The following is a 24098-nucleotide window of genomic DNA, read 5'->3' as shown; positions in this document are numbered from 1 at the left end:
GCACTCTACACACTGCCCGGATCCCCGCACTGGCCCGGCAGCTCGGCCTGAGCACGGCACTCTACACACTGCCCGGATCCCCGCACTGGCCCGGCAGCTCGGCCTGAGCACCGCACTCCATACACTGCCCGGATCCCCGCACTGGCCCGGCAGCCCGGCCTGAGCACGGCACTCCACACACTGAGCTGCACAGTGTATTTTTCTCAGCAGCCACCAGAGGCACATTCACCGGTGGGCCTCCGGGTGCCGTCACCAGGCAGCAGCCGCCCCTCCCTCCCGCCACAGTAGGTCTGTGCGGCCTGTCCGGCCCCGCTGCGTGGCGCAGGCAATTCTCCCAAACGGCTCCACTGGGCGCCTGGTGCTGGGGGCGGAGCCAGTGACCACGGGAGGGCGGGACCTCGCCCGGGGCCCAGGGACCCCTGAACACAAGTCCTCCGAGCTGGAGGCTACTCCAGAACCACGGTGCCGCCCACCGCCTCCAGGGCCGCCTTGATCTTCTCCGCCTCAGCTTTGGCGACATTGGCTTTGATTTCCTGGGGCAGGGACTCCACCAGCTTCTTTGCCTGCCAGAGAGAGCAAAGTCAGGGACTGGGGGCCCTGGGCCGCCACAACGGAACCTGCCTCGGAACCCCCACCGCGGCACAGACCTGGACGAGGTTGATGCCTTGGATGTAGTTCTTGATTTCCTTGATCAGCTTCACTTTGTCCACGGGCTTCGCCTCGGTCAGGCGGACGGTGAAATGTGTCCGTTCTTTCGCTATGGGGATATCTTCTTCCACTGCCTTAGGGAGCAGGAAAGAAGGGGAGCCAGGTGACAAAGGGCTGAGAGGAGCTAACGCCTCCACTGCTGGGCCACCCCAGTCTAAAGCCCCAAAGGGAGGTGCAGTGGAGGCCCCAGGGAAGCCTGGAGTTGGAAGTCACGTCTCCCAACTCATCAATCCTTAACCAGCTGGTGCTTTTTCTTTTCTTTTCTCTTTTTTTTGAGACGGAGTCTCACTCTGTCATCCAGGCTGGAGTGCAGTGGTGCGACCTCAGCTCACTGCAACCTCCACCTCCTGGGTTCAAGCGATTCTCCTGTCTTGGCCTCGCAAGTCCAGCTGGTGCGTTTTCTCTCATGCTAGTCAGAGGCAGGTCTGCCCAATAACTCTTTGTAACATGCCTCGGACGGGAGCGGTGGCTCCGGTGGCTCACGCCTGTCATCCTAGTGCTTTGGGAGGCCAAGGCGGGTGGATCACTTGAGGTTGAGTTTGAAACCAGCCTGACCAATATGGTGAAACCCTGTCTCTAGTGGTGCGCGCCTGTAATCCCAGCTACTCGGGAGGCTGCGGCATGAGAATTGCTTGAACCCGGGAGGCGGGGGCTGAGATCGCGCCATTGCACTCCAGCCTGGGTGACAGAGTGAGACTCGGTTTCATAAATAAATAAAAACATGCTTCACGGTCCTTCCCTCAATACTCTACTCCCCTCTCGCTTAGAAAGCGTAACTTATGAGACCGGAAAGAACGACACCAAAAGTGCTTTGTAGATAAAAGCAGCGCCATTCCTTTCTCAGCCACACTGCAGTGCACGTGTGCCGAGAAAATGACAACCCGCCATGGGACTGACGGGCACGCTGCGCTTCTGACGTGGCGCATGGAGACCCAGCACCACCCGAGGGCAGGGGGCTGCGTGTCCCCACGGCCTGGGAAGGCTATTAATAACATCTTCTCCCTCCTCAAAAGCAATCCAGTTTACACAACAGGCTCTACAGTAATCCCAGCTATTCTTACCCAAACGCTCGGCCTGAATCTAATCAGCCTTTAAACTACCTTCCAGTTCTCAGGCATGAGTGATGCTGCCCCATGGGCACCCCACGCATCTGGAACATGGGACACTCTACAGTACACAACCTGGTTCCCCAGTGGGGGAAAAGGGCTGAGGGGAGGGCTCCGGTGGAGAGGTTCACGCAACCCGATGACCAAACGCAACTGGCGGCTTCAAGTTCGCTGGTTTCCTTGCAAAGACCCAAGGACAGAGCTGCTTGTTACACCCCTTCGCCTGCGCCAGCCCCTACCTCGCTGCTGCTCCCTGAATTGTCAGACACCCTCTTGCCTGGTGACCTTGGTGCCTCCCCGTCCTCCGCCAGGAACGCCATGCTCTCTTCTACAATGTCTGCCTCCTCTTTGAAGCCCACCTTGAACTTGGAACTCTCCCTCCCACCTTGAGCCTCTTCCCTCCTTTTCCCCACAATGCTTACAATGTTCTATTTGGTATAATTTCTTCCTTTCTTTTTCCTCTTTTTTTTTTTTTTTTTGAGACAGGGTCTTGCTCTGTTGCCAGGTTGGAGGGCAGTAGTATGATCTTGGCTCACTGCAACCTCCGCCTCCCTGGTTCAAGCAATTCTCTTGCCTCAGCCTCCCAAGTAGCTGGGATTACAGGCACCTGCCACCACGCTGGCTAATTTTTGTATTTTTATTTATTTATTTATTTTTATTTTTATTTATTTATTTTGTTTGTTTGTTTGAGACAGTCTCCCGGGTTCAAGCTATTCTCCTGCCTCAGCCTCCCGAGTAGCTGGGATTACAGGCATGTGCCACCAGGCCCAGCTAATTTCTTTTTTGTATTTTTAGTAGAGACGGGGTTTTACCATGTTGGCCAGGCTGGCCTTGAACTCCTGACCTCAAGTGATCCACCCGTCTCGGCCTCCCGAAGCGCTGGGATTACAGGCGTGAGCCACCACGCCCAGCCTCTTTTTCCTCTCTCAGCTTAGTGTCTGTTTCCCTCCATTAGAAACATGGTCTCCACATGCAAAGTCGTGCACATCCATGGCAGGGAGTAGGTCCCAGGAGGCTGCAGGAGGCCGCACAGGTGTGCAGGCTGCAGACAATGACGGTAGCTGCAGAACCTGAGATACGGGACCACGGCACATGAGGCCACAGGCGAACTGGGCACCCCAGAAATGCCTCATTCTGCTCAGGACTCACCTCCTGGGCTGCTGCAGCAGGGACAGCCCCAGGCATCACACCACCCATCGGCACAAGCCCGACATCCTGGATCTTCAACGTTTTCTGCAGAGATAGAGAACAGTGTCCACAGCTGGCCCTCACACCAGCCGGAACCTACTGAGGAGGGGCAACTAGCCTGGCATGGACCTTGCACCTGGACAAACACACTTTTGACAATTTACCAAACTCCCAAAATACACCAGGAACAAAACACAGGGGCCCCGAAACTTCCAGCCCCTGGGTCTGTGCCACCCTCTCACGATACCTTCAGGAGCTCGTTGAGGTCTGAGATTTCCAAGAGAGTGAGGCTGGCGATGTCCTGGACCAGCTGCTGTATCTTGGGGGGGTACTCCTTGGGGGCGTTATCCAGGGGTGCACCAGCGAGGGCCTCACACCTCTGATGGCCGCTGCTCCTCATATGTCGCACGGCACAGACACATGGCACCTGTCGCCTAGCCCCCACCCCCAATTAAAACAGACTTGTCAGTCCTGGAATGGAAGGGGCTGCAGAAACCAGGGGGGCAGGACAACTGGGGGACTGGTGGGTACCATAAGCTCAGGCTGGTAATCACTAGCGCCGGAAATTACCTAGCTCCTTGGTCCCAGTCCAGGGTTCTCAGACCTCAAGGGGTCCGTATTGGTAAGATTTGCAAGTTACTTTAAATTCTTCAAAGAGCCTTAGAAAGCCACGTGTTTATTTGCAGCCATACCACTCAAACCTCAAGTTTCTGGTTTGAATGAACTACATCAACCCAGCGGTGGCGAAACTATTACTTAGGTGCATCTTCCTGCGCAAAGCCTCCCAAAACATGGGGCCCCCTGGCCGCAAAACGCCGCACCCACAGATGGGCCTTTGCTGCGGAAAAGGCTGAGGCCAAGGGAGGAGCAGGGAATCGTCCAAGGTCATCTGGGGCCGACCCCGGCGCTTTCCACGGCCCAGGAGGGAAGGGGCGTGCGCACCGGGAGGCCTCCTCCCCGCGCCCCCGATGGGACCCCCAAGCCCGGCCTGGCCGCTGCAGGGAGGCCGGCCCCGCCGCCCTCCTCGCCCGGATCGACCCCTCAGTGCCCGGCCGCCCCCTAACCTGCCTGCCGGCCCGGCCCGCCCCAGGATCCCGCGTACCTGGCAAGGCGGAACGCAGCGGCCCGAAGCCCAAGGCAAGGCCCCCACAGGGGGCGAGCGGCCGCCGGCAGCATCGGTCCGCGGGCTGGAAGGTCACACGCGGTTCCCCGGGAGGAGGCGACGCTCTAGCCGCCTCGGCCGCCGGGCATTCGAGCTGGGGAGGAACGCTCTAGCCGCCACGGCTGCCGGGCATTCGAGCCGGAAATGACGCTCTAGCCGCACCTCGCGCTAGCCTCGTCTCACCCTGAGATTACCCACAAGGCGGCGCGCTGCGCAGACGCAAAAGCGTCGTCTGTGGCGGTAGCTGGACATCGGGCGACCCTCGTCCCGCCGGGTTTTGGGGTCGCGCAAACGAGCGACGGGGGCTGGGGCTCCGGATTCAGGTGTTCTTTCTTCAGCGCTCACGGGTTTCTGTCCGTGCGCGATGCGAGCGAACGTCGCGGTCGAGGCTAGGGCCCCGAAGCCCGCAGTAACCCGCGTCTCCCGCCCGCTCCGGGCCCCCAGTGCCGCCGTCGCGGGCGGAGGCGCGAGGTCTGGGCCTTGGCGCCTTCGCAGCCGCAGGCGACATCCTCTTTCCTAGCTAAAGCCCCAAACGCCCAGGTGGCTTCCTGGGAGAGCACGGCTGAGCCTCCGCCTTCAGATCAGAACAGGCGGAGCCTCCAAGGGCGGCTTGGGCCCAGTGCCTGCTTATCGTGCCCGCCTCTCCACACCTCTTTCCCTGTCCGTTGGAGTCCATTCCTTCCCGGAAAAGCCAAAGCCGCGCTCCCCTAAGAGGCCTGGATGTGAAGGTGAGTGAGACGCCCTGGCCTCTGGGTGCAAAGGCCGGCGCCTGCCGCTTTCAACACTCAGGAGGCGCGTTTCAGCCCCGCTCGCCCCCGGCCACGGACTCGGAGCGCTGAGCCCCCACCGTTCCCATCACCCGACTCCCTTCCCAGGAATGAGGAGCACCCGGGAAGCTTCAGCCACTACACGGAGGCGGCGCCAAGCCCAAACTCCTCCCCAGCTACCGGCGGGGTCAGTGCAGAGCCGCGGAGGGCACACATGAACCCTGGCACGCAGCCTCAGGGAGGGGCAGGCTGGAAATGACCCTGCCTGCAGCTGGGCCATCAGCCCGACCACCTGCCCCCTGAGCAAACGTTGATGCAGGTCGGGCGCGGTGGCTCATGCCTGTAATCCCAGCACTTTAGGAGCCCGAGGCAGGTGGATCACCTGAGGTTAGGCATTCACGACCAGCCTGGCCAACATGGTGAAACACCGTCGCTACTAAAAATACAAAAACTAGCCAGGCATGGTAATGGCGTGCACCTGTAGTCCAGCTACTCCGGAGGCTGAGGCCCGAGAATCGCTTGAACCCAGGAGGCGGAGCTTGCAGTGAGCGGAGATCACCACTCCAGCCTGGGTGACAGAGTGAGACTCCATCTCAAAAAAATTAATTAAAGAAAAAACGCTGATGCTTTCTGAAATACATTTTATTATCGCTGTACCATTCTGGGGCACTGGAGATGGCAGCTGAGAAGCAGAGAAGCTGGAGACCTGAAGCCTCCACCCTTGGCTGTGGCTGCCGAGAGAGGCCCCTGCAGAGGGAGCCCCAGGCCACACCCAGACACCACAGCCAGTTCACAGTGCGGCCAGAGGGCACAGGCTGCTTGGGGGGTGAGGGTCCCCATTCCTGCCACCTCTCACAGACCATGACCCACAGGGCTGGGGGCTTCCCCTGGGAGAAAGTCCTTCCCTCCCTATGGCCCAGCCCTGGGGAAAGAAAGCAGAGACTAACTCAGGGACTGCAGTAGGCTGAGGACAAGGGAGGTGGGCTTGGGGTGAAGGCCCCCCCTCACTCGCAGAGAAGGGACACTACCGGCAGTAGAGGACAGGGAGGCAGGACGACGGCAGTTAGAGACGAGGCGTTTCAGGTGAACTGTATGTAGTGTTACTCCGGACGTGAGCATGGCCTGGGTCAGTCGAATGAAATGAGCTGGGCCTCGCTGCCCTGGGCCGGCGGCCCCTGTGCCTGCGGCTGCTGGGCCACGGGGGGCTGCTGCTGGGGGGGACCGCCAGAGGGTGCCATCTGTGCAGGAGGAAAGCAGGCATGGCCCTAGTCCTCCCTTCCCCAGCCCAGGGAGGAAGGCTTTTGTCCCAGCAGAGCCACAGACCCACAAGTGCTTGTAATCCATGTCCACTGTCTGCAGCTCATGCGGCCTTTGCCTTTCAAGTAAATTCACGGTTTTTCCTGTCTACACTTGCGGACGTGTGTGTCTGCCCTAAGACTTGTGTCCTCATTCCGTCTGCTGAGAAGGGGCCTCGGGTATGCGTCTCCCCCTGTGAGCAGACGTACGGGACAATCCCCACTGGGGCCAGGGGACCCACTGCTAAACCATGAAGCCTGAGGGTGCCCTGCGGGTGCCGCTGTGAGGCCCCGGGAATGGCTCACCTGCTGGTACATGGGCTGCTGCCCCGCGATGTAGGGCTGCTGGGGTGGCAGAGACGCATCCTGGCTTGGGAGGGCGGTCATGAGATTCTGTTGTGAGAAGACGTCAGATGTGAGAGAGTAGCCCTGTGACCAGGCAGGCGGGGATATTTCTGGCTTGCAACAATCCAAAGGTGACCACAGGGAGCACCCAGAGAGTGGAGGGGGAGGAGCAGAAGGGGTGGAGCCCACCCAGTGCCTGCCAGCCTCACCAAAGGACCCTCAGCATCATCAACTGCTCCCCCACCCCGGCCCCCAGCAGGGCCTGGAGGTCACTGTACCTGCATGTTGTAAGGCTGGTAGCCCATGGAGACTGACTGGCTCCCCATGTAGCCCATGGTGCTGGACTGCGGAGGCTGAGCGATGGCCGGGAGGCTCTGTGGGGCCTGGGAGGCCACGTTCTGCGGAGGGAATGAGTGCCATGGGAGAAGGGGCTGGGGCTGGGGCTGGGGCTGGCCCTGGAAGGAGAGGAGCGGCCTTCCTGCATACCTGGTAGCCTGCTGTGGGAGTAGGCTGGTAGGATGAGTAAGCGGGGCTGGCGGTGGGTCCGGCCTGGGCCTGGGGGGCCGCCTGCGCCCCAGTGGCCCCTGCTGGGTACATGTAGGCACTCACCATGCTGGGATCTGTGACAAACAAGACAGGGGAGATGGTTCAGCCAGGGCAACAGGAAGGAGAGGAGGGGACACCCTACTCTTGAGTTTTACTTTTTTTTTTTTTTTTTTTGAGATGGAGTCCTGCTCTGTCACCAGGCTGGAGTGCAGTGGCACAATCCTGGCTCACTGCAACCTCTGCCTCCCGGGTTCAAGCGATTCTCCTGCCTCAGTCTCCCGAGTAGCTGGGATTACAGGCGTGCGCCACTACGCCCAGCTAATTTTTTTTGTACTTTTAATAGAGACGGGGTTTCATCATGTTGGCCAGGATTGTCTTGATCTCCTGACCTTGTGATCCGCCCGCCTCGGCCTCCCAAAGTGCTGGGATTACAGGCGTGAGCCACCGCGCCCGGCCGAGTTTTACTTTTTTTTTTGAGACAGTCTGTCACGCAGGCTGGAGTGCAGTGGCGCGATCTCAGCTCACTGCAACCTCTGCTTCCTGGCTTGAAGCAATTCTCCTGCCTCAGCCTCCCGAGCAGCTGGGATTACAGGCGTGCACCACCACACCCAGCTAAGTTTTTGTCTTTTTGGGAGAGACGGGTTTCACCATGTTGGTCAGGCTGGTGTCAAACTCCTGACCTCAGGTGATCCACCCGCCTCAGCCTCCCAAAGTGCTGGGATTACAGGCCTGAGCCACCGCCCGGCCAGGAGTTTTCCTTTTTGTTGTGACTTTTGGAACCAAGTTCAGGTTTCACGTTTCTAAAAAAAAAGGAACATAGGCAGGGCGTGGTGGCTCATGCTTGTAATCCCAGCACTTTGGGAGGCCGAGGCAGGCGGATCATGATGGCAGGAGTTCGAGACCAGGCTGTCTAACATAGTAAAACCCTGTCTCTAATAAAAATACAAAAACTAGCTGGGCATGGTGGCGGGCGCCTGTAATCCCAGCTACGCAGGAGGCTGAGGCAGGAGAATTGCTTGAACCTGGGAGGCAGAGAATGCAGTGAGCTGACGTCGCACCATTGCACTCCAGCCTGGGCGACAGAGCGAGACTTCGTCTCAAAAAAGAAAAGAAGATAAACCAACAAGGATGGGAGGAGAATCCTAGAATGGAATGAAATCAGAAAAAATGAACCAAACTGTATTTGAAATGAGTGACATGGTCTGACCAATGGGATGGGATAGTGAATTCCAGTAACTTCTGAACCCAGAATCTGGACTCCACGGCCTCAGGCTACAAATGACAAGAACTACAGACAAATGTTACACTCCAGTTAGAAGGCATCGTCTCCACAGTGGGCCAGGTTAGCATTCTTAAAACTACTTTTTGTGTATTCTAGGGCTGAGCAATTGAGTATATTGAAAACAATGCAAAAGAAAACTGTGCTATTGGATTAAAATTGCAAGTACTGGAATTAACTCATGGATTTTTTTTTTTTTTTTGAGACGGAGTCTCACTCTGTCACCCAGGCTGGAGGGCAATGGCATGATCTTGGCTCACTGCAAGTTCCACCTCCCAGGTTCCAGTGATTCTCTTGCCTCAGCCTCCCAAGTAGCTGGGATTACAGGTGTGCACCATCACGCCTGGCTAATTTTTGTATTTTTAGTAGACAGGGGGTTTCACCATGTTGGCCAGGCCAGTCTCCAACTCTTGACCTCAGGTGAGCCACCCGCCTCGGCCTCCCAAAGTGTTGGGATTACAGGCATGAGCCACCGCACCTGGCTGCACTCACGGTTTTTATCATATACAAAGACGCATGTATTCGCACATAAACAGATGCACCCACAACTGTGCACTTGTATTCACATACACACTTTCCAGCTCTGTCTGCTAACAACCTAGAGCTGTGAGCACACCCAGAATCTCCATCTTGGCTTCTACCCAAGATCCAGACCACCCTCCACTAAAGGGAACAAGGGCTCCTTGGAGAAATGGCTGCTTCCAGGGTTGAGAACATACAAGACGAGCACAGAGTATCTAGCAACAGAAACTCAGGAGCATCCCAAACCAATGGCCCTACGCAACAGAGAAGCCACTGACGCCTCCCATGGCCACACCTGGGAAACTTTGAGCATCAAAGTAACGGGGCCGGGCGCGGTGGCTCACGCCTGTAATCCCAGCACTTTGGGAGGCTGAGAAGGGCGGATCACTCGAGGTCAGGAGTTTGAGGTCAGCTTGGGCAACACAGAAAGACCTCATTTCTACATTTTTTTTGAGATGGAGTTTCACTCTGTTGCTCAGGCTAGAGTGTGGTGGTGCAACCTCGGCTCACTGCAACCCCCACTTCCCGGGCTCAATTCATTCTCTGCCTCTGCCTCCTGAATAGCTGGGATTACAGGCACGTGCCACCACGCCCACCTAATGTTTGTATGTTTAGTAGAGACAGGGTCTCACCATCCTGGCAGGCTGGTCTTGAACTCCTGACCTCATGACCCACCTGCCTCAGCCTCCCAACCTGCTGGGACTACAGGCGTGAGCCACCGCACCCAGCCCTTTTTTTTTTTTTTTTTTAATTAGCCAGGCATGGTGGTGCAATCCTGTAGTCCCAGCTACTCAAGAGGCTGAGATGGGAGGATTGCTTGAGCCCAGGAGGTCGAGGCTGCAGTGAACCATGATCATGGCACTCCACTCCAGCCTGGATGACAGTGAGATTAAAAATAAAGAGTGATGACAGAGGAGTGTCACCTTTGAAAGAAAAAATAAACACGTCTCCACGCCGCTGTGACTGACGATAAGCAGGAGAGTGGGGAGAGTACCTCCCGCCAGTGGAAAAACAACAGCAGAATTAGAAGGCGCTATTTGGCAAACACCGTAATAAACACAGGCAACATTAGCAAAAAATGCTAGACCTTGAGGAGTCCCAGGGTATTTGGAAGGCCTCCCCCAAGAGACATCTGATAAAGGGCAAAACAGTCACTTCACAGTGAAAACCCCTGGCAGACCCCGTCTCAGCTGAACAGCCAGCAATGGGACTGACGGGATGCACGTCACCTCGGCTGCCACTCTGAGAAAAGCACAGCCTTATGGTCACCGCGTGGAGACACCAGACAAACCTGAGCTGAGGACGGTCTGCCGAATGACAGGCCAGTGCTCTTGGGACAGTTGATGTCACAAAACACAAAAGCTGACTGGGGAACACTCTAGATTAAAGGCGGGGGGGGGGGCAAATGCCACGCAGCAGGGGGCGTGCTGTTTACAGGACACCACTGGGACAGTCCATGAGGGCTGAGCCTGCTACAGACGAGGATCGGCAGCCCAGCACCTGCTGGTTTCAGGAAATGCTCGCTGTCGCATTCAGGGGAGATGGCAGTACCTGCCACGCACGGACTGAAACACGGCTCCAGCAGGAAAGCCTGTGTGAGCGCGTTTGCGTGGAAACAGGAAAAAGCAGGGACAACATTCACATCGGGGCAACTGGGAAAACCCTTCGCACCATTCTTACTGCTTTTCTGTAAATTCGGCTAAAATAAAGACGAGGGATAAAAAGCATGGTCTCTGCCCCGACCCATCCTTACCAGCCGCAGTGCCGGGCATGCTGGGGTAGGGGCCAGCGGCAGGGGCCGGCTGGCTCATATACACGCCGTGCATTGGGGAGCCCTCCACCGAGCCGGCAGGGCTGAAGGTGCTGGGGAAGCTGGCTGGTCCCGAGGGCTGGTAGAGCACGCCTCCGGCTGCGGGCATGGCCTGGAGCTGGGGACGAAGGAGACAGTGGTGAGAGTTGGTCCTCAGCCCACGAGCCTCTGGGTGGCGGGAGGATGGCACATGCCTGGGCGTAGGGCAGGGGGAAGGCGGGCATCTGCGCGCGCATCTGGACTGTCTGCTTCTGCTGCTCCAGCCGCAGCTGCCGCTCCTTCTCCTGCTCCTGCAGGCGCTGGATGGCCAGCTGCCTCTGCACCTCCAGGTACTCCTGTGCGGCAAAAACATGCTGGTTATGCTGCAAGGTCCCCCAGCCGGCCCCGGCCCGTGGCTGGGCAGCCACTGCACCTGCTTCTTCTGCCGCATTATCTCCAGCTTCTGGGCCAGCTGGATCTGGCGCTGGCGCTCTGCCTCCTCGGCTGCCCGGCGAAGCTTCTCCCGGTGCTCTTCGCGTAGGGCACTCAGCGCCCCCCGGGCATCGCGGATCTGTGCCAGCTTGTCCTGCAGCCCCTCATAGTACACTGTGGGCAGACGACAGAGCAACCCTGACCACTCCGGCACAGTGCCGAGAAGCTCCTGGGTGGAACGGACACGCAGATGGGCCGCCCTGTGCCCAACCTTCTGCAGAGGGCTCTGAAGGTGCTGGTCTCTGGGGGAGGCAGGCAGAGGGTCCTGGGCAGGGCAGGGCAGGGCAGGGCAGGGCATGGTCATCACTGAGACCACCTCCCATTGAGACTCTCTGGAGGAAGTCACGGCCCCAATGAAGGACTCACAAGAGCTCAGCACCCTCAGGGGAGGCCCTGGCCCAGGACGGCGCTCACAACACCTGGCTGCCCCTGAGCCGAGGCCCCGTGGCGCGGGCACCTACGCCTGCGCTCGTCCAGCTGGTTGAGCAGCTCCAGCAGCTGCGGGTGCATGCCGTTGATGGACTGGAAGAGTGAGAGCACGGCCGAGTCATTGGTGATGCTGCGGCCCCGCATGTGGTTACTCTTCATGCGGTTCACGAAGGTGGTGACGGCGTTCTGCAGCGCCTTCAGGAACTGCTCGTGGCTCTCCTCAGACTCGCCATTGTGGAACTGTGGCTGCAGGCAGAGCAGGGTTCTGGATGAGTGCGGCCACGCCCCAGCCAGCCTCCCTGGTGGGGCCTGGGATGGAGGCACCCAGCTATACTCAAGCCTGGAGCAGAGTCCATCTGCTCCTTATGCAAGCAGCCCCTTCTACAGCCGAGGAAGGCGAGGCCCTGGAGGCGGGGTCCTTGTCCAGCGGCAAGCCCTGGTCAGGACGGAGCTGGCTCAGGGCCCCACTGCCAGCTCCCTCTCCAGGGACCTGTGCTCTGACAGCCAACCAGCCCACAAGCCCCAGGCAACGCCAAGGACTCATCTGATGGTTCTAGGCTGCTCTGGAATATTCAGGTCCATGTTAGGTCCACAGAGAGTGGCCCGAGCTCTGGACCACAGCCTGGTGTAGAGTTTCCATTGGGAGAGGCCACAAAGGGCAGGGCAGGGCAGGGCAGGGCAGGCCAGGGCTGGGCTGGGGCAGACACCCTTGCTCTGCCACGGCCCTCTGGTTAGGGCAGGCACCTGTGCCACGTGCCTGGCGCTGTGGGCCAGGAGGCCATGTTTTGCCCTGGCCCGTGGAGGGAGCCACAGCTTACCTCACTAAAGGGGCCACCAGAGGGAGGAATGGGCTGAGAGTCTGTCTCCGGGAGGGGGTTCTGGAAGAGAGAGAATGAGTGGGGCCTCCAACCTGTCCCGCATCCACCCCTTCCAAGGGACCCTGCCACTAGGAATGCCGGGAGTGGCCCCCTCACCTCCACCACATTGGTGGGGGCTGCGTGCCCCTCCCCAGGCTGTGCAGCCGGCTCCGTCAGGGGCACGGGCGCAGATGGTGTGGGGCTCTTGCGAGCCTCCTCCTGCTTCTTCTCCCAGTAGTTCCGGTTGAGATACCGTGCGAGCTGCAGGCAATGAGGGGGTCACTCCCAAGGCCAGAAACCGTGAGAGGATGCACCCCATGCCGGGCCTTACCTCAGGGTCGATGTCCTCAGCCAGAGGCGCCGACGAGTTCTGGGGAGAAAGGAGCATCTGAGTCTCACAGGTGACAGAGCCAGTTGCTTCGGCAGGGACAGGGATGTCCCCAGTGCGACAGATCCTGGAGACCAGAGCCGCAGCCTGGGCCCTCCCTCCGTGCCCTCCTCTGGTTCCTGGCATCTGAGCAGCCATCTTTTCTCCTCTTCCAGATGCTTAGAACTCCACAGAGGCTGACAGCACTGCCGTCCTACAAGGCTCCTAACCTTGCTATGGGAGGAACAGGGTGGCACTGGGCCAGCCCTGGGGCCTCAAGGTGGACACTGGACAGCCCCCACGGTCCAGCGTGTGGGGCCCCAGCCGACAGCCCGGAAGGAGGGGAAGAAGGGAAGGGGTGGCTCACTGGGGCAGGGCTGTTCTGCGCCCCTGGGCCTGCAGCGGCCTGGCCACTCCACGGAACCTACAAAATGACTTTCTCAACCTGCTGTCCCCGACCCAACCCCCTGCAAAACAGGCTGCCTCTTCACCCTCTACTGAGAGCGGGGCTGAGGCCAGGGAGAGGTGACGTGATGCCCCAGAAAGCAAGTCCTTCAGTTCCTGTGGGGCAGGAGGGGTGTGGAAGAGACGGGGTCTCACCAGCAAGGCGCCTCCCCCACAGCCTGTCCCATGTCCTCAGTCCCAAGGGCCGAACCAGGGACCAGGAGCAACGGGTGCCTGGAGCCCGTGGGGCTCTGCCCTGATGTCCGCCCGTGTGCTGGGGCTGTCCTCTCTGGGAAGCCCGGGGACCCGCATCCCCCACCAACCTGACTAAATCAGCTCGGGGACCCGCGTCCCCCATCAACCCTACTGCCTTCCGGGAGAGGCAGCTCCAGCCCGAGGGCCGCTCACCACAGGTGAAGAGTATAGGCTGCTGGCGGGGGGCGCTGAGGAGGCCGAGGGCGTGGGCTCCGCCTTGGGGTACGAAGTGTACGTGGACTTCTGTCTCTGAGGCAGAATCAGAAGGGGCGACACTTGGGTGCACGTGACGCCCCTCCGGCCCCACCGCAGCACATCCAGGGGAGCTGGGCCCCTCCTGAGGCCGCCCCGCCCCACTTGGCTTACCAGCCTCTCCTTCTCCTCCGCCTCTGACTGTGACAGCGCCAGGGCCAGCTGCAGCTCCTCCTCCTCCTGCAGGGCCGTCTCGTCCCTCTTGGGGGGCAGCTGAGGACAAGCGGGGAGGGTGAGGGGGGCCCCGGGGAAGAGGTGCCCACGGGACGGAGGGGGCTGAGTACCTGGGACTGCTGAGACAGGGGGCTGGTCAGGTACTCGGGGGGCAGCTCAGTGGTAGAAGTGGCCTTTCCCTCCGCTTTCCTGTGGGCACAAGGAATGCTGCAGGTCACCATGCGCTGACACCGCCCTGCCCCCGCCAAAGCTCTCAACCACACCTCTGCGGGCTCCTCTAAGTGTCCCCACAGAGTGAGGACAGTGGTTCCACAGCCACAGGTGTCCCAGTGGCCACACTCCAGAGCAGAGCAGAGCAGGGCAGGACTCGAGGGCATCACACCAGCCACAAGGGCTCGGGTGAGTCCCTCAGGGTAAGCCCCAGTTCCTCTCCTGAAAATGGACATTCAGGACACCAGCCTGGCCTGCGAAGACCTTCCTACGGCACTCGGGAAACCAAACACAGCACCGCCACTGTGGGACGGGCCCCACCCAAGAAGGGGCAAACAGGGCAGTGACTGTCATGCCCAGTAAGCTCTTCCGGGGCGCCCCAGGCAGTCCAAGGGCCGCAGGCTCACAGCATGGTCGCAATTTCAAACCACGCACGATGACCTTTGACCTGGGGCTCTTTTCTTTTTTTTTTATTTGAGATAGAGTCTTGCTCTGTCGCCCAGGCTGGAGTGCAGTGGTGCGATCTTGGCTCACTGCAATCTCCGCCTCTCAGGTTCAAGTGATTTTCCTGCCTCAGCCTCCCGAGTAGCTGGGACTACAGGCATCTGCCACCAAGCCCGCTAATTTTTGTATAAAATACTTAAAAAGTAGAGACGGGATTTCACCATGTTGGCCAGGATTGTCTTGATCTCTTGGCCTCGTGATCTGCCCGCCTCAGCCTCCCAAAGTGCTGGGATTACAGGCATGAGCCACCGTGCTCGGCCGACCTGGGGCTCTTTTCTAAGAGAAAAGTCCACACCGAGGCAGACCTGCACAGCCCCCAGCACAGGGAAACGGCAGCAAGTGTGTGTGAAGGCAGGAATGGCGTTGGGATGCCCTGCCATGGAGCCGCTGGGTCACAGCAGACTCACGCGTGTGGGCAGTGGCTGCGACGGACGGGACTTGACGTGGCTCAAGGCAAGTTCTTCTCAGTTACAAGAAGGAAAAGGAACTTTCCGGGCAGCGGCCCATCACCGGACATGGCTGGCTTGGATGGGATGTCCTGAGGAGGGCATGGCCTCACTCCTGGACTTCCCGAACCTAAGCAGATGGGAGCCTCAGACCTGAACAGGGGGCCAGGTGGCCACGGCCTGACCTCCCAGAAATGTCCACGGAGCGAGCCAGGGAGGCAGTGACACGTTCCAGGAAAAGGGAACCAAGCAGGGAGCACGGCCCACATACAAAACACACGCAACCCAGGCCAGACCCACAGCGACGCTGCTGGGACCATGGCAGAAATGGAACGTGGACCACAGAGCAGAAGCCAGCACTGGGTGGCAGCGCAGTCCCAAGTGACCGCTGTGGCCATGAGAGCACTGTGCCTCTCAGAGATCACAGGCGAAGACCTGAGTGCCAAAGGGCATGACATCTGCACTCACACAAATTCAGGATAAAACCTGTTTGAACACACGCACGCGCAGGAGAGGGGAGGCAGAGTAAACTCTGCGACAAAACACCGACCGCTGAGGCACCGGCCGCGGCCCCGCAGCTTCTCTGTGCTACTCTTGCAACTTTTCTGGAAGTTTTATTCCGAAAGTTGAAATGCAAACGAACCCAAACCCAAACCCAAGCAACAGGTTTGTCGGGGCAGCCTCGGTCCCTGGAGCCGCAGCGCCCTGTCTCACACACCCACCTGCCCTAGTGTGGGGCAGGGCCCGAGGGCACGCGGCCACCCTGGGTTTCCCTTGACTTTCCAGCTGCTGTGCTGTGAGGGTCCTCTGGGGTCTGCAGGCCTCAGGCACCATGGCCAAGAGGGACAGAAAACCCAGCCTGGAGAGCCTGCCCCACCTGCAGCCCCAATGGGGGGCGGGGCCTCACCTGTTCAGCTGCTCGTAGCAGGGCTCGCACACGCGCACCTCCTTCTCGATGCCAAACTTGGGGATGGTGGAGTACTTGGAGGAACATTTTCCACAGAATATCTGCCCGCACGCCCGGCAGTGGTGCTGTAAGGTGGCGCGGGCGGGCCTGGTCACAGGCACTGGGGGACCCTGATGCGCCACCCGGCCCAGAACCACCCCGTACAACGCTGAGGCTGGGCCTCACGGGTGGGGGAAGGCAAGGGACAAGCAGAACAAGTGCCTGGGAAGACCCTAAGGCCGGGGAACCTGGACATGCTCCCGGGAGTCTCAACGCCCGCCACCGTTTTGGGGAAAATAAGGTAAGTTAAAAGTAAGGGCAAAGAAAAAATATACATCAATTCTGCTGATAAAACAAGAGCTTTTGTGAGTGCAGTGGGTGCTGGAAGCTGCTGACACCCCAAACCCCAAGCATTGCCGGTTGCCAGCCAGGAGGGGGTTTTGGTGTGAAGATGCCTCGAGGGGTAAGAATCCAGATGGGCTAAGCCACAAAGAGAAGGGGGCCCCACGGCCCTGGCAAGCAGCAGAGTGACTGTGGCAAGGCCTGTAGCCCTAGGTTTAAAACATTATAATTCCAGAGTGAGGCTGGGCCCGGCCCAGGCAGCGGCATCAGGCCCTTACGTGGGCCCTCACTGTCCCCCTCCTGACGCCACACTGCCACCCGCTGCGAGCTGCACTCACCTCCTGAACCACCCACCAGGAAGGAAAGGCCCAGCAGGGACGGTGGCCTTGTGCACGGCAGGGGACCTGGTGTCTGGCCGGGGCTGTAGAGCCCCCCAGGTGGGAACTCACCTTACGGGTCATCACCCCGAACTGCACCCTGCAGCGGTGGCATTCCTCAGCGTCCACCCAGTCTGGGGCCTGAGGAGGGGCAGCAGTCAGGACCACACGCTTCCCGCCCCACCAGCCCCAGAGGCACAGAGCCTCCCCTGCCCCACAGAAGGCAACGGACCCAGAGAGGACCCCAGCACGAGCGAGAGCAATGCCCCGGGCGGCCCTTCCCAGCGGCGTGGCCTGGGGTGAAGCTGCCGAGGCCTGAGGAAGGGACTTCCTTCCTCATCAAAGGTGCTTGTTTTCCTTTCCCGAGCCCCCTAGCCACTCTAAAGGCCCTCAAGCCACGTCTCCACCTCGCCCTGCAGAGACAGCTGCTACGCCTCCGCCCAGGACACACAGGCATCCTCAGGTCCCAGACAGACGAGAGCTCAGCCACCAACCCTCAAGCAAGCCGGGCTCCCAGCACTCCCCTTCACGCTTCCTGAGCAGCCCGACTCCAGAACCCCTGGCGGCCGCCCACACTCACTCTCTCGGCAGCAAACATGGCATCGCTCTCTTTGAACTCTGGAAAGACGTGCCCTGGAGAGATGAAGCCATAGTCACTGCCCGCTCCCACCTGGCCTGCAAGACCTCCGGGAGCCCCTTCCTCACTCTCGGCAGCTGCAACACAGCAGTGACCGTGCACCCAAGTGAAGGTGTCTGGGGGCACCGAGACAGCCTCCTGCCCCCAAGATTGGGTGTCCCCATGGGGCCTCTGTCCTCACTGTGGCGGGAGACAAGAGCCAGGCCCTGCTGCCCTCTTCCTGAGACACTGCTCCCACTCCATCAGGGCATGAGGCCCCTGCGTGGCCCCGCCTGCTGAGTGGCTCCCTCACCCTCTGCTCTCTGGCCAGGGCTCCCACTGATCCTGAGGACAAGACCTTGAGCTATTCTTGACACACGACCCCAGAAAAAATCCAGGAGAGCTCCCACCCCAGGAAGGAGACAGGAGCACAGACCACCAGCATCCACCACCCCAAAGTTGAGGGTCCAAGGCAGCTCGTGCAGCGCCCCCTGCATTCTTCCCGTGTTCTCCACACTGGTCCTGCCCACCCTGCAGCCACAGGGCAAGCGTCCAACTCCTGCAGCGGGGACGCACCACCCCTGGAGCCTGCCCCATTCCCCACGCTCTCAGCCTCGTCTTCAGCAGACTCAGGGCCACAGAGGACCCGCACAGATGTGAGCAGCCATGCCCACCTCTCTCTCAGAGTGGGCCCTGAGCACCAGCCAAGACTCCCAAATGCATCCTGAAGCCCCCACCTCTCTCTACACAATCCCCTAGTTCTCCACGGCCACAATGGCTGAGAGGGACCCTTAAGAAACACACCTTGGCTGCCACGGCCTAGACGAAAACCCACCAGAGGCCTCCTGCTGCGCTGACAGCAACCCCGAACTCCAGCCCAACAGCCTGGAGGCCCTCGGCGCGCAGGCCTGGCTGCACTCTCCTCCGGCACGCTGGCCACCTTTCTGCCCTGGGGCCTCAACCCTGAGTGTCTGCCCACGGGTGCTGCCTGCCTGCTCACGCCGGCTCTGGCTTCTGTTCCAGTCTCGACACTTGGGACAGCTCCTTCAGAGGCCTTCCCTGACTGCACAGCCCAACCCGGCCCCCAGGAGTCCTGCCACTCTGAAACAGGCTGTCTGCTGCCTTTTCACCTGTCTGTTGTCTGCCATCACTGCCTGCCCCTGCCCGTGGGCCGTGGGTCCAGAAAGGCAGGAGCCGGTCTGAACCCGCCCTCACATGCACGGTCTTCCCTGGCTCCAGGCCACCGCTCTCCTCCCTCCCAACACAGGGAACAGCCCATCTTCCCAGGCCCCTCGCCACTGTGCCTGTTGAGCCTGACTGCCCAGCAGTTCCAAGCCTCAACCTGGTCCCAACCTCAGTCCTGACTCACCCTCCACCTTCATGATCTGGTAGGTGTCCTGGACCACCTTGTACTTGGGCTCGTTCCGGAAGGCATGTGCCCAGGCCTGGATCAGGTACAGGATCTTGTTACGGACGTTTACCTCCACTTGTCTCTGCAGGCAGGGAGGAGGGGGTGAGGGTCGCAGGACACTCCAGGCGCCAGAGGCCTCGGTGTGAGGAAGCAGCTGGCAGACCTCAGCCTCTGAGCAGATGGGGCTGACAGAGAGGCCAGAGACAGCCCCCCGAGTGGGGCGTGGGGGCCATGCACCAACCTGTTCCCAAACCCTGAGTTCAAACCTCATGCCTGCCTTTACTTGCTGGAGCCAAACAACGCCGCGTCTCTGTGCCCCTGACCATCTGTCTCTCCCTTTCCCCATGGGACCTGCCCACCCCAGGATCCCCGGTTCCCGTCAGCCTCCAACAGGCAGGACCCGGCAGGCCTGACGGTGGCAGCGTGGTGTTGGGGCTGAGAACACAGGGGTACTGCGGGGCTCTGGCCACACCCCTCCTTGCAGTCACAGCCGGGGAGACGCGGGGGGCAGCCGCTCCAGAAATGCCTCCAAATTCAGAGCGGGCTCCAGACCCCCTGCAGCCATCCTCTCCCCCAGGTTCAGAGCGGGCTCCAGACCCCCTGCAGCCACCCTCTCCCCCAGGTTCAGAGCGGGCTCCAGACCCCCTGCAGCCACCCTCTCCCCCAGGTTCAGAGCGGGCTCCAGACCCCCTGCAGCCACCCTCTCCCCCAGGTTCAGAGCGGGCTCCAGACCCCTGCAGCCACCCTCTCCCCCAGGTTCAGAGCGGGCTCCAGACCCCCTGCAGCCACCCTCTCCCCCCGGTTCAGAGCGGGCTCCAGACCCCCTGCAGCCATCCTCTCCCCCAGGTTCAGAGCGGGCTCCAGACCTCCTGCAGCCATCCTCTCCCCCGGTTAGAGTGCAGCCTGGCCTCGCGTCTAGGGCCCTCTCGGGGACGCCGGCCCGGTGTGACGTGCAGGAGGGTGTGCGATCAGAGGCTGCTGCAAGCAGGCTCCGGGGCACTTGCACCTCAGCCTAAGCTCCTTTCCAGAACCCCTCTGCATCCTCAGCGGCGCCTTCCCTTCACAGCCCTGCCTCACCCCAGAGGAGCGAACCGGCTCAGGATCTGCAGCCTGACTGAAGGAGCTCAGGAGCACCAGGGTCGGGCAGGGCCAGACTCCGGCACCTTCCGCCTCTCAGCCAAGACAGGACGGGACAGGAAGCCAGCCAAAGTGGCCAGTGAGGGCCTTTGAGAGGCCTGGCTGTCCACTGGAATCCCCGGGCAGGTTCTCAGCTGTGTGGGTCCAGGGAGTCTCCTATGAGACCCAGGTCTGGCCCACAGGTCGGGACAGAAGGGGAGCAGCCTGACCACATGGGACACCCTTTCTCCTTGACACCTGCAACAGCATCCCCGCTGCATCACAGTCCACATCACAGTCCCTGCAGGTGTCCCCGGCACAATCTCCTGAGGATCTGGAGGGCTTTTCCTCCTCTGCCCAGGAAAGCACGAAGCCCTCGCTCTCCAAAACAGCTCTTATCCCCGCCAGACACATCCGATCTTACAAGCCCCCACTCAGAGCCCTCCCAGGCCCCTGCCTGTGGGATGTGGCCAGCCTGCCCTCCGGACCACAGCCACTCTCACACATGATAGCCACCACCTGCCCTGCCCACCCAGTGGCATCTACTCACATTCCCTAAGACAGCAGGTGCCCAAGCCCTGCCTCCCGGAAGCTTCCCCCAGGCCCCAGGGTCGCTGTCACCTTGGTCCTCCAGACACAGCACCCCAGGCCGGCTCCTGCTAAGCCCTGACCTCCCTGGATTGGGGCTCACGGCCCTGTCTCTCCGACTCATGAGTGCGAGCTTGTGCAGTGCAGGGACCACCGATCTGCACCTGCACATTTTCTGCCACACCTGGTGCTGTTCTGTCATCAGTGCCCAGTAAACACCCGGAGAAGCAGAGGTGCCAGCCTGGGTGGCCACCCGCGTGCCCCCGTCTCACCCACCTTCAGCAGGTCCTTCAGCTCCTCCATGGTCTGCTTGTTGGCCACCTCATCATGAACTGTCTGGCCACAGTTCTTTACCACAGATTCCATGACCTGCAGATGCCCAAGAAGGGAAGGGTTGGGCCAGTGGTCAGGGCAGGGCCCCTCTTCCTCCCGGACAGACCCACCTCCCTGTGGGACAGCAGAGCCCTTCAACAGGCCCGTCAGTGGCCGGTGGGGAACCTGGTGGGACAGCAGAGCCCTTCGACAGGCCCGTCAGTGGCCGGTGGGGAACCCAGTGGGACAGCAGAGCCCTTCGACAGGCCCGTCAGTGGCCGGTGGGGAACCCGGTGGGACAGCAGAGCCCTTCGACAGGCCCATCAGGCCAGTGGGGAACCCACATCTGAGACTCAGCAGCCTGCACAGCACCGCTCCGTGACGCCAAGTCTCACTGCCAAGCACAGCAATGAGATCCGCCTTCTGGTGTTTACTCACGCAGGACCGGCTGAAGAAGTGGTGCCCACTCCCTCCCCTATCTCCTGTCTCTCCCTCAGCGTGACCCTCTCCTAGGTGGCACTGTTCACACAGGCACTCAAGGCTGAGTGGAAACTCTCCTGCTTGATGTATGCCCAGGGAGGTGGGCAAGGCCACAGGACAAACTCTTCTCATGCTGTCGTGACTAGTAGGGGGTAGGGACCCTGGGGGCCACTGAGGCACGGGGGTCTACTTACCTCCAGGGCATACAAGGCGACGTGTGGGTTCTTGTCATTGACTTTCTTCTTGATGGAATTCACAGCATATTTTGCTCTGAAAAGGAAACATTGATAAAAGCAGAGAGAAACGGGAAAAAAATAGTCTCAGCAACTAAGATGAGAAAAGTTCATCTGCTGCCAGGTGCAGTGGCTCACGCCTGTAATCCCAGTGCTTTGGGAGGCCAAGGCAGGAGGATTGCTTGAGCCCAGGAGTCTGAGACCAGCCTGTGCATTACGGCAAAAACCCATCTCTACCAAAATATAAAAAATCAGCCGGGCGTGATGGTGAATGCCTGTAGTCCCAGCTACTCAGGAGGTTGAGGTGGGACGATCGTTTGAGCTTGGGAGGCAGGGGCTGCAGTGAGCTGAGATCACGCCACTGCACTTCAGCCTGGGTGACAAAGCAAGGCCCTGTCGTAAAAAAAAAAGTCTGTCTGCCATCTTAGTCTCTGAGAACCCCGAAGCAAATACAAACATAACCAGGTATCTGCAAGCTGTACAGAGAAAACCCCTTAATCCTCCAAGATGTCAAAAAATCCTAGCATGTAGACCATGCAGTTCTCCACATAAGAGCCTAACATGGTCAGCTACGTCGTGGAGACCCAACGGGCACCAAGCAAGCCCAGCTTAGTGCACGGCTGCTCCTCCGCATCAGGGCACAGGCCCCGCTAACTCACTGTGTGTCCCCTTGGCGGATCAGGTCGCAGATCTGCAGAATGGACTCCCAATCTGTCTCCAACAGGAGCTGGCTGGTCGCCTTGTCTGAGAGAGAAAATGCCATGAAAGGGAGGGGTTATCCTGCTGGACGCCCCGTGCAGCACCCCAGCTTGGCAGCAGCTGGGGGGGACTCTCTCCTTCCCCTTTAGACATTTGGACCAAATGAAAAACCATGACAGAATCCTCCTGAGCGTGCTGATGGGCAGGGAAGTGCCATCCTCCCCAGGGAAGCAGCAAACAGCGTAAGAGCACACGAGGTGCTGGTCCAAGCCCTCCCACAACCCGCGAGCGAGGTAAAGACACTCAGCAGAGAGGCGAGGGCACTGCCGTGAGTCACACAGCTCACCAGAGACAGAGGCTGATTCACTCTTAAACATCAGGCTCGGCTGCTTCTCAACAAAGAACCCTATCACCCGTCCCTTGGAGTCCCCGTTCGCCCAGATGCTCCGGGTTTCAATGGGACCTTAGCTTGGGCAAGGGCTAGAGAGGCCTGCAGTGTAGACTCCAGGCCCCTCGCTCCAAGCCAAGTGCTTTGGAAATAAGGGCAGAACGGGGCTCCAAGGAGGACTCGCCAGCATACCTGTCATCATACCACATCACTGCTGTCTCCAACAACTGGCCCCTCTGGGGGGGCAGCTCCAGCTCTGCCCACATCGCCTTTCCCGGATACAGAAACGATCTAACAAACCAAGCCACGTCCACTTTCTATATTGATTCAGTAGTTAACCTCTGGATTCATCCCTGAAGCACTGACTACCTGTGTGGCTGAGATACTCAGTCTGCTTGCTGGTTCCCTTGGCAAGGAAGGTGTCTCACTTGAAGTCTCCTTGAAAACCCTACTTGACAAAAAGGCAAGCTTGGGCAGCCCATTCGACCACCCAAGCGCCTACCCCCAAACATTAGACGCATTTTCCACGTGCTGCTGGGCACGTGCACATCAACATTCGTTTCCCTCCCAAAACGCGTCAATTCCAGGAGGCTCAGATAGGATCAGCTTTCACCTCCAAAAACGTGAGAAAACGCCTTCCTAAACCATAAGGCACTTCCCGAAGCCAGTGTGGGAACAAAAGGTGGGTCTGGGACCCGCAGCCCCCAAGAGAGCTCGAAGGTCCCAGAGAGAACACTGCCGGCTCCACCCTTCGAGGCCCAGTGTTTTGGGTCAGAAGCCCAAGTGCGAGCCTAACATCCGACTGAGTCACCCACTTTCATGACTCAGGCCTTGTGGCCCACTCGGCCGGGTGCTCGTCGGTCAAGAGGAAATCGGCCGAATGCCCGGGCCCGCGGAGGAGCGAGGTGGCCGAGCGCCCCTGGCGCCCTGCGCGGACCCTCGCAGAGCCCAGTTTGCCAACGCCCGACGGACGCCGACCCCACGGCCGCGCCGAGGGTCCAGGATCAGCGGCTCAGAACCCGGGAGGACAGCGGGCCGGGGAGAGGCGGGCAGGGCGGCCGGTCCGCGCCCCTCGGGCCCTCGGGGCCGCGCTGACTCAGCGCCGGGCGGAGGCTGCGGGCTGACCAAGGCCGAGCCGTCGGGTGGGGACGCGTTACCTAGGAGACGCTCGAAGGTGCCGCTGCCTCGCCCCATGGCGACCTCCAGCCCAAACCCGACGCCGCGGGCGCTCCCCTGCTACGAGCTGGCGCGCCCCCCGACTTCCGCTTCCGCCTTTTCCCTCCAGTGCGCGCACGCGCACGTCACCGCGCCGGCCCTAGAGCCGCGAGGAGGCGGGGTCTTCCGCTCTCCCGCTAACGCTGCGCGCTAATTGGACGCGCCCTTGGAACAATGAGCCCTAAGAACCAATGAGCAGTCCGAAGGTGAGAACTATCCAATGAGAGTGGCCGGTGGG

The 24098-nt window shown here is 60.1% G+C and overlaps 2 protein-coding genes and 1 long non-coding RNA gene across 5 annotated transcripts; 1 reads left to right on the top strand and 2 right to left on the bottom strand.

The window, feature by feature from the left end:
- Positions 1–181: 181 nt before the first annotated feature.
- Positions 182–4914, bottom strand: MRPL12 (mitochondrial ribosomal protein L12). Its single transcript, XM_009433502.5, has 5 exons — positions 4105–4914; positions 3250–3436; positions 2964–3047; positions 648–782; positions 182–563 (listed from the first exon to the last, which is right to left on the bottom strand). The coding sequence occupies exons 1-5, from the start codon at positions 4176–4178 to the stop codon at positions 447–449; spliced, it is 597 nt and encodes a 198-aa protein (XP_009431777.1). The 5' UTR covers positions 4179–4914; the 3' UTR covers positions 182–446.
- Positions 4780–6340, top strand: LOC129137565 (uncharacterized). Its single transcript, XR_008540243.2, has 2 exons — positions 4780–4892; positions 5040–6340. It is a non-coding gene; the product is annotated as an uncharacterized LOC129137565 (long non-coding RNA).
- Positions 5556–24005, bottom strand: HGS (hepatocyte growth factor-regulated tyrosine kinase substrate). Of its 3 annotated transcripts, XM_063799430.1 has the most exons (23): positions 23803–23945; positions 22838–23093; positions 22218–22302; positions 21520–21595; positions 20810–20902; positions 18788–18911; positions 17383–17435; positions 16875–16943; positions 16045–16169; positions 14088–14166; positions 13918–14016; positions 13705–13800; positions 12817–12855; positions 12603–12746; positions 12447–12506; positions 11661–11874; positions 11141–11313; positions 10923–11063; positions 10672–10846; positions 7058–7191; positions 6850–6969; positions 6533–6619; positions 5556–6169 (listed from the first exon to the last, which is right to left on the bottom strand). In XM_063799430.1, exons 2-23 carry the CDS (start codon positions 22845–22847, stop codon positions 6059–6061), a joined length of 2307 nt encoding a protein of 768 aa, XP_063655500.1. In that variant the 5' UTR covers positions 22848–23093; positions 23803–23945; the 3' UTR covers positions 5556–6058. The 3 variants fall into 3 exon arrangements, with proteins under 3 accessions (XP_063655500.1, XP_016788661.1, XP_016788664.1); XM_016933172.4 differs by lacking the exon at positions 22838–23093 and having other exon boundaries at positions 23803–24005; XM_016933175.4 differs by lacking the exon at positions 22838–23093 and having other exon boundaries at positions 23461–23804.
- Positions 24006–24098: the final 93 nt, after the last annotated feature.

The sequence above is a fragment of the Pan troglodytes genome, chromosome 19 (assembly GCF_028858775.2).
Source record: "Pan troglodytes isolate AG18354 chromosome 19, NHGRI_mPanTro3-v2.0_pri, whole genome shotgun sequence".
Classification (NCBI taxonomy): Eukaryota; Metazoa; Chordata; class Mammalia; order Primates; family Hominidae; genus Pan; species Pan troglodytes.
The sequence above is the reverse complement of the archived record's forward strand: the minus strand, read 5'-3'. Positions and strand labels throughout refer to the sequence as shown.